At 36.1% G+C, this 10,079-nt stretch overlaps 1 protein-coding gene across 8 annotated transcripts in view; it reads right to left on the bottom strand.

The window, feature by feature from the left end:
* Positions 1–6,675: 6,675 nt before the first annotated feature.
* LOC143359185 (potassium voltage-gated channel subfamily KQT member 1-like) overlaps positions 6,676–10,079 on the bottom strand; it is a 94,143-nt gene continuing 90,739 nt past the window's right edge. For all 8 annotated transcript variants that reach the window (XM_076796933.1, XM_076796936.1, XM_076796941.1 and 5 more), the window contains one exon: positions 6,676–7,014. In XM_076796933.1, the coding sequence (XP_076653048.1) occupies positions 6,913–7,014 (102 nt within the window). In that variant the 3' untranslated portion in view covers positions 6,676–6,912. The remainder of the gene's footprint in view (positions 7,015–10,079) is intronic.

The following is a 10,079-nucleotide window of genomic DNA, read 5'->3' as shown; positions in this document are numbered from 1 at the left end:
TTTGGAATTTTTTTCAAGTTTTTATTACTTGTTAATCTGGTTTTATTACTTGTTAGTTTCGTTAATCTCGTTTAACTGTCTTACGCAAGAATTTTCGGGAAATAGATATCCTTCTGTAAAACGACCGAAGACATTTCTGTATTTCATGTAATTATTCGTTTAATTATTGCATTTGAAACAGTTTTTGTGATTGAACTTTTATCTAATTAAAAATTCTTTTTTTACTATACAATCTCTCATTCGTAGGTGAAAAAATATGCTGTCACATTCAAATAAAAATTCAGAACTATTTAATTGTTTCTGTACAATGATTCTATTTAGTTTGTTGCATTTAAAACATTTTGAAACAGCAAAATATTAGCTAAATTCAAAAATCTGTTTTTACTGCACACATTTTTGATAGGAAAATATTTCTTCTTTTTAAATTAATGTTGCAGATCATTTTTGTATCTTTTATAACGATCCCTATAATTGTTGTACTAAAATGAAGATTGAGAAACACGTACCTACATTATTTGTAATAATCCCCTTAGTTGCTGTATTTGAAAGAAATTTTTAAAGCTGCCGATATTACTTGCGATTCAAAGAACAGCAGAGGAAATACTGTTTGCAGATACCGTTGCCTCAAACTTTCGTTTCATCGCCTCGTCAGTTCTTTATAAAAAAAATATGAACTATGTGGGACAGAAATATTCGTCTCTGTTTTGTGGAACGTGGATGTAGAGCACACACTCTCGCGAACGTAGGAAAATACGATTTGAATATTTTCTGTGTGGTTGTCCACCACGTGGTACACTCGGTAAATATGGGCTGCATCTTATTGTTAGAATTAGGATGAACGGCAATTATTTTGGAGTTTCCTTTCCTCGCCGATTTCAGTGACCTTGAAACATGTTGTCGAGGTCAGCAATGTAAACAATTTTTTCCTATATGTATTCCCGTCATTCCAGAGACGTTCCCATTGTTATTTTATCAGTGATATAGATTCTGCATTTTATAACAGATATGTTATTAAAAAAATTTCTTTTGAATTGCAAGATATGGGGGTATGTGTACTAAAAGACACTGTAACTAAGTAAGTAACAGGAACATGTGTAGAAATAAGTTGTTCAGACTGATGACCTTGACAACGTATTTCAAGGTCACTAACATTGGTAAGGAGGAGAAACTTCGAAAGAATTACCGAATAAAGATATTTTCTTTTCGCGCTTGAATGGTTGACAAGGAAAGTAATGTAGAAAAAAACTGGTATTTCTGTTCTGCTACACATTCACACGTCCACGCAAAATCGCATAGAATTAGCACGACGAAACTCTGACTTATGGTGTCCATTAGAGTAGGGTAGTTTACGTGCCGTACCCGATAGCCTACGTAGAAAATATAAATATATCCCTATGCAGAATAAATCTGATTTCCATTTTCTTCCCTTCTTTTTTGGTACCGTGGGTATATACACCGCCGTTACTCCCCATTTCCATCACTATTTAGGTTGTAAAAAAGCAGCTGAATTAGGTTACATTCTGTCTGTAATCGTTTGTCCGATTTTTGTCAAATATGTCCCAATATGAGTTATTGTAGGATCTCAAGAAATCAAAAATGGCTAATATTATTTCTTCTGAAGCTTTTACGACCAAATTAAAATTTTACTTTATGCAACTTTACTTTTGTTATACTCGCATTTATAATAATTACAATAAATATTTAAGTCTTTTAAACTTGTATTTTAATTAAGCATCTTAGGAAATGAAGCTTTGACATAAAACATATGATTTAGTGATTCTATTTTTTCTAAATAAAATAAAAAACGTAAAATTTTATTTAAAAAATGATTGACACATTTTCGCATGCGATCATCGTGGAAATTGAAAATGTAATAAATCTCCTTTTTTATTGTCTTAGCAAACGAGATTTCTTTATATAGATCGGACAAACGATTTAAAAGTTGTTTAACTTTACAGTCAGTTACTTTTTACACAATTTGTATTTATAGGGTATTCGTGAAATCGTCTCGAGTTTTCTTAAAACAATGAAAAATGAAGTACTTTTTCCAATGGTCGTTAAGATACGAAGTTTTTTTTTGTGACCAATCATGAAATTATTGGTTTTTACCTTTATTAAAATCGTTGACTTTTCCACTTATGTGCGATTGTTAAATTATGTAAAGAAAAATCGAACATTAACAAATTGACTAGAAATGTTACAAAAAAGCATTGCAAAAGGTATTAGAAAAATAAAAAAGCTAGTAATTACAATGGAGATTATTCAAATGGTGAATGATTAATAATAATATAGAAATCATTGGATTCATTAAAGCATGAACCAATAAATAAAAACGAAATGTAATCTTACAATACTGAAGTCATTTGTACAATTCATCACAAACTAATAAACTTGATACAAATAAAGTGAACATAATTTTTAATTGATCGCTGTTGTCTTTTTGAAATCAACGATTCAAAAACTCAGTTGCCCATTTTACGAACACCCTATACGCTTTCAAAATTCATCTTTCAGCGTGAATAGACATGTTTACCCTCAAACAGTTTAACACTTGCAATCCCTCAAAAATGTCACCGTACACTCTCCGAAATAGAATGGCTTTTGTAAAATTGGACCAAACAACTTGACCTTTTTCGAGAAGTTGAAAATATTAATTTTCTACATCTAGATGATATGTAAAAAAATTTTGTTTTTTAAAATTATTTTTTATCCGAGTTTGCAACGAAGGTTTAACAAATACGTTTTGTAAATCTATCGATAAGTCAGTTACATTCACGCGGGAAATTTCATCGAATCTCGAAAAGCTAGAAACAGTGAAAAATCGCAGTGTTTAACGAGTATAATAAATCTAAAGATTTTTTCGATGCCTTTGTTTCTGCAACAATCGATTTCGATGTAATTTCCAGCATGTGTGCAACTGACATAACCATACGAAATGCATTTTTTCGGTGCATGTCCATTGCAAACAGAGACAAATAAGTTGCAGAAAGCATTATTACTTTCTTCGTGATTTCAATTAATTGCAATTACCATAAAATTTAAATAAATTAATCCATTAAAAGATTCGAGTCGTCTAGTTCAATTTCAAATACGTTACTCTATTTTAAGCTGTGTACAGAAACTTTTTTGATTGATTGCATATTATATTATGTAACATACATGTTTTTAACAATGTGACGTATTCATTCCCGGCTGGAAAATGTTTAAATTTCACATTTAAAACAGTTTCGTAATTGCTTCAATGAAAAGGCACTAAATTAACATCTACGTTTAATACAACTTTTCTTTTCTCGCTGCTCTTCGAAAAAAAATTGGAAACGGTCCACGCCGAAGGACAAATCGCCTAATTGCTCGTGTTGAAAATCGACAAATGTACGTTACTTACATTTGGTTCGTTCGATTCAACCGGGGAGCTTTTCTCGCAGCCAGTGTGAAGGAAACAAGCGTTCGAAGTGAGGAGGGATTATGCGAGCTCAACCCTTGCGTGGACGCCCTTTGTTATTCTGAACATTTGTTTACATTTCTGGGAGAATGCCGCAGCACCTTCACTTACACGGAACTTTTACATCAATCTCTAAAATAAAAACTCTTCACGAAATATAAATATCATTATTATTTAAGTGATTAAAATTGAATGGAAAATCGTCTCGTCCTTGAGATTAGGGGAAAAGTCGACTATCAGTTCGTGACGAATTTTTTTGGTATTAATTAACACTAGGTTTACGGAGCACTAAAAGTGACTATTTTGCACTACTTTATAAAAATACCAAGAACGTGCTACCCACATTTTGTTTCAAATAATATATACCCAAAGAAATATAAATTTGCTAAATAATTTCTCATGCATTCTTAGAATCTTAATAATTTTAAATTAAAAATATTAGAACCCGTCATTTTGACGGGTCCCGTAAACCTAGTGTTAACTAGGCGTTTGTTGTGGCAAAAACAGGACGACTTTACATTTACATTAATAATTCGAACTTTGTGTTTGCACTGGTGTGCTGATTGTAAAATGGTCCTCGGACAATTTTGACAGTAATTTTGAATTTTTCTTGTTTCTATCCCGGAATCACATTAATGTATACTGGAGTATGAAATATTGTCGAAACTATTGATTATTTGAAAAAAGACAATCAACAAAAATATATACGATTCAATAAATCGTAACATACAATTTCAGAAATGTTTCAATCTTGTGCAACGCATTCTATATTTCACCTTTATTGGTTCGTCCGCTTTAAAATTGTTTGAAAGAACGCTGAGAATTTTCCATCAAACATCGCAGCCAATTTTATGAACAATTTCGAATTCGGTCGCTCACGCAAGGGTAGAAAAGCCTGTCTTTTCGAGGTTTATGGTACGAGGGCAATCTTATTTAAGCATAGTTACTCGGCAAGTTTCGCGTTTGTGCTAGTAAATTGAAAAAATCGTACGAGTAGAGAAGTCAATCAAGTAACTCGACACCGGTTTTGTACAGCGTACCTCGCTAAATCTTAAAGTTCGTGATTAATTTAAGGCTTAATAATTGATCGTTATTACCAGCAGAGACTAGAAACGAATAGAATTCAATGATACAGTACAATATTATGTATATATATCTTTTATGCAATTATCCTCTCTGTATACGTATTATTAGTAAGCCTAATTTAGAGATAGTTATATCTGATCTAGGAAGTTTCTCTTTATTCGCTTATTGTTCCTCTATTATTCCTAGTTGGCCCGATAGATGTTCCCAATACGTTTGTGTCCGATCCTCCGTTCGCTGCCTCCGTCGCAGCCTCCCGCTGCCATAACACGATCATAATCGAATGAAACACGTTCCCCTCGAGCCGTCGTCGTCGGTCCGAAAAAAAAAATCGAATCTCTCGTCGCAGGAAAATGATTTATCTTCTTCCCTCGCGCAGAGTGTACCCAGGCTCCCCCGAACGTCGCTTCCGCTCGAAGAGAACAACACGACAATCGTTCCTGTGCGTTTAGCGCGATCGTTTTGTGAATCGTCTCCCAGGATCACCATATTCTTCACGGAAGTATCCACCGATGCCGGCTCGCCAAGCCACATAATCATCTCAATCGTCACATTTCCGGGGACTTTCGAGCTGCTCTCGATGCGGTATGGTCGAAGGGACAGCAGAGCTTCTTCTGAATTTCATTTCCCAGCGTCTCTCAATTCGTCCCTACCATTTTCTACTTTTCTGTCTTCCATTATTCACTGCTTCGATTCTTTATGGGACTAAAGAAGGATTGGTTATTATTTTTTTAATGAAACTGGTCCATTTCCAATTTTCTTTTATCACTTTGATTTCGTTTTCTAGTTTCCATGCTTCCCTCATCCTCCATCTTAGCTTTTAGCTTCCGTCGAGGTTTTCCTTAGAGATTGTGTGTGTCTTTTTTAATCAGTGAAAATAGGTTCTCATCGGTTTTGTATCGTTTCCCGTTTTTCTCGACTGTTCTTCCAAAGTGGAATTAATTCGATGCAGGATTGTTGTTTGATTAACAGCTTCTCCGCGTTGTTAACATTCTTCCAGGGTGCGGATAAAGCTGCGAGCGAAGCCCTGGAGATGTTGGCAGCTCGCGTTCTTCGCTCGGCCGTTTTGTTTCGTTTTGGTCCACGGCGAATTCTTCGGGGAACTGTGTCTCGCGAATTTAGATTGTCTGGTTTCGATATCGACGCTTTTGGTAGTCTCTTTGCTGCCATGGAAGAATATTAACGATACTGTCCCCGTTCTATTTTCTTCCTCGTGAAAAATTGAAATTGAATCGTACTTGTCCCAACGAGTATCACTTTCGCTTACGTTTTCTTCCTTGTCGCATGTTAACAATATTCTCCGTTTTATTCGTTTTCTTCCTCGCCAAAAATTCCAATAATGAAATTGGGTCGACCAGCACTGTCTCCGTCGGTTACGTCTTTTTTCATCCCACTGGAGAGAATATATTAATTTCAACCACCGTCGTCCCTGATCACTTTCGTCAAAAATTGGAATCGAATTAATTCCCAGCAGCGAAACTTGGAAGATGTCCAATCAATATCGCACATTCGACCAACAATAATCTTTCATATTTTCTTCCTCCTCAGAGACAAAAATAGATTCCCCCTCCCCCAGTGTCCCCCATCACCGTCCCTTTTGTTTACTTTCATTTTCTTCCACAAGTTCGACTAAAATCGATCAATTCCACGAATATCACTCGCGGTACCACCCTCCCGCCCCCATTCTTTCTTACCCCTTACAAAGCTATAGAAAATCACTGATTGCACTCACTCTGCTGTCTTCTATGTACAGTTTTCCCGAAATCCGAGAATTCCGACCCAATCTCCGCACCTTTCGTCCGAAACTCCACTTCCACGTTTCTATGCCCCGGTTCCTCCGATCCGTAGTTTTCGCAAATAGAATCCTCGGTGTCATGAATAATGGCGTCTCTCGCACCTCCGCGCGAGCCGCTTTCTTCCGACCACACACGACATCTCGAGAGCCTCGATATCCACTTTTTCGCATCGATATATATATAGTGTGTGTGTGTATATATATATATATATCCAGAAATTCTTCGTCCCGAATCCAGTTTTCCGGCGATCCTCCGCCATTTCCGGCACTCGATTCCATTCACAGGCTGCCGTCGGTCCCCTGGTGTCTCTGTTCGCAGCCGAGATAGAGCCGTCCGGATTGTCCAGTTCCCTCGAATTGTATTTTTATTTGTTTCGTCAGAAGCACTTTTGAGGTTCGGGCTCCCGAGAGGGAAAGAGAGAGAAAGAAAGAAAGAGGGAGAAGAGAGAAGAGCGAGAATAAAGGAGGGAGCGGTTCAGAAGCTCTCGCTGAGCATGTTCGGAGCGACGCTGGTTATGGTAACACGGGGTAAAGTCCACGGGATTGTCGGTGATCGCGAAACAGATGGCACGAGCACGCCGGGGGCTTTCTGTTACACGTCGTCTTCTATACTTCTCAGGGGTATTTGTTGCTTTTGTGCCACCGCGTTCAGCACGTAGCCCAGGTGGTCCAATTTCTTGTCCATCACGGACAACTGCGGACAGAAATGGTTCCCATGTCAGAATCAATCTTTCCACGACGAGAAACCCACCCCTTCAACCCCCGGGAGGAGGCGCGTTTTTTTCGGGAGTCCGGGGCAAAAAGGTCAATACATTGCGGGGCTCAGTGCGTGAAAATGAAAAGTTTCGCGTGTCAGATCGAGACAGACTCTCATCGGGAAACACCCTCGGCGAGCGAAACTGTTTGAACGCTTGTTATTTTACCTTCAAGGCGCCGTTTGTAAATTTTTCGAGTGCTCACAAACAAATGAAAATTTATTCCCTAAAATGATCGCTGTCACTTTCTATGCACGTGATCCCTTTCGATGAGCACACTCCGAGACAAAACGATAGCACACGCTAAAATTCAAAAATTAATTCGCGGCCCTCTCTTTGCCAATTTTTTGATTGGTTACAAACAATTAAAGTTTGTTCCCTAAAATGATCTCTGTCACTTTCTATGCGTGCGATCAATAAATACATTCCGAGACAAAACGACAGAGCACACAGTAAAATTCAAAAATTAATTCGCGGCCCTCTCTTCGCCAATTTTTTGATTGGTTACAAACAATTAAAGTTTGTTCCCTAAAATGATCTCTGTCACTTTCTATGCGTGCGATCAATAAATACATTCCGAGACAAAACGACAGAGCACACACTAAAATTCAAAAATTAATTCACGGCCCTCTCTTTGCCAATTTTTTGATTGGTTACAAACAATTAAAGTTTGTTCCCTAAAATGATCTCTGTCACTTTCTATGCGTGCGATCAATAAATACATTCCGAGACAAAACGACAGAGCACACAGTAAAATTCAAAAATTAATTCGCGGCCCTCTCTTTGCCAATTTTTTGATTGGTTACAAACAATTAAAGTTTGTTCCCTAAAATGATCTCTGTCACTTTCTATGCGTGCGATCAATAAATACATTCCGAGACAAAACGACAGAGCACACACTAAAATTCAAAAATTAATTCACGGCCCTCTCTTCGCCAATTTTTTGATTGGTTACAAACAATTAAAGTTTGTTCCCTAAAATGATCTCTGTCACTTTCTATGCGTGCGATCAATAAAGACAAAACGACAGAGCATACACTAAAATTAAAAAATTAATTCGTGACCGTTTGCACATTTTTGGAGTGCTTACAGACAATTGAAATTTATTTTCTAAACTGATCTCTGTCATTTTCTATGCATGTAATTCCTTTTATAAGCACACTCCGAGACAAAACGACAGCACACACTAAAGTTCGAAAATTAATTCGCGACCCTTTGCAAATTTTTTGATTGGTTACAAACAATTAAAATTTATTCCCCAAAATTCTGATAGTGAGAATTTAATTTGTACGTCTAATACAATAAAAATATGTTTCAAGTATGGTGTGTTTTGTCATTATTTATATCTTGGTGAAAACATTTCCATTTACAGATAACATTTGCATTCTAAAATGGGGACATTCCGTATGCGGCAACATAATTAGCTATAATGTAACCATTTGGAAGCACGATAATGAAAGTTTAAATTGTACAATCTGGTTTTACATTGTAAATGAAATCACTATTTTTGGCTGTATGTATTTTTAATGAGAGTTTTTGAGAGATTATAGGAGTAACGAGTGAGATGGGAAATATATGATGGGAATAATAACCAATAGGTTTAAATCAATATCTAATATAATCATATTAAACAGTTTTAATTAAGTAGGGAAGGATTGTCAATAGAAAGGGTTGCTCGATACGACCTTTTTGAAGCTGATGAGATTATACTGCACGGTTCTGGTAAAACCGACTATAGATAAATTACAGAAATAGTCGTCATCTGTATGACCTCGTAACAAACTTTAAACATATTTTTATCAAAAAATACACGGCGGATTAAATTGGAAATTTTTAAAGTTCATTTCCTAAAATTACATTTTGACAATATCTTTAAAATTGATATTTTTACAGAACACGAGAAATAAAAATTTTTTAGTAAAATTTAGAGTTTCTATGTTAACTTAGGAAAATGCCATACAAAAATTGGCGAAAGTCCCATAAAAAAATAATGAAAAATAATCGGTATGCCCTCCCAGTGGAGGGGATAGGCGAACTGACTAAAATCGTGTAGCTCCGTTCGGCTTATATCAAGACTTTACTGTATCAAGATATACACTGCAGAAGAATGATTTGCAAATAAAAAGGGTCAGTGGATTCTGAAAATTAAAATACTGAAAAAAAGTTAATATAAACATAAGTCGTACTTGACCTCGTTTTCGGGTTATGGCAAGTTTTATGCTGGCATAATTTTGTAGAAAGCTGGAACTGTACAGGATGGCTCAAAGTTATCAAACCATTTAAAATGCAAATTTCTTGATAAATGTGAATTTTTGAAAATAAAAGGGTTGTTCCATTTCGAAATGGTCTAGTGACTGTTGGGCCACCTTGCAGCCGAGCTAACTCTACCTATCTATTTGCAAACAGAATTCAATATCTGACGTCGGACCTGATATTCTAATTCTGTAAACACTTCCTCTTTTAGTCCTCGGGATTCTATTCAGATGCAAAGAAGTTATGTTGAACACCGCTTGTGGAGCTAAGCAGATACAGTGTGTTACCGAAGAAATTCGCTATAACTTGAAAATAAGGTCAAGTAGGCTATATGATTGTATGAACTTTTTTATTGTTTTTATTTTGCAGAATACGCGATACCTTGCACTACCGTCGTCTTCTTTAGGGTGTCGTGAATTATTTATTCGCACTAATACGATGTATTGCATTATCGACGTGTATGTTTATTAATTACAGTATTAGTGGGCTAGAACGTCGATAATGGTTCACCAATTAATCGTGCAGCCTGGAATAATGTATGAAATGGCAATCCACATGCGAATATGGCAAAGATGGCTGAATTTCCAATATGACATTTACATGAACTAAATATTGTATGTTATATACACACTGCAAGGAACTGTTCTCAAATTATTCAATAATTTCATGGAACCTTTCTAGCTTAATTTGTTGAAATTTTCGTGGAGTTTTGCTGTAGTTGCAAAAGACTTCCATCTAATAATAATTAAAA

This window comes from Halictus rubicundus, chromosome 11 (genome assembly GCF_050948215.1).
Source record: "Halictus rubicundus isolate RS-2024b chromosome 11, iyHalRubi1_principal, whole genome shotgun sequence".
Taxonomy (NCBI): Eukaryota; Metazoa; Arthropoda; class Insecta; order Hymenoptera; family Halictidae; genus Halictus; species Halictus rubicundus.
Note: the sequence above shows the minus strand (reverse complement) of the source record. Positions and strands in the feature narration are given on the sequence as shown.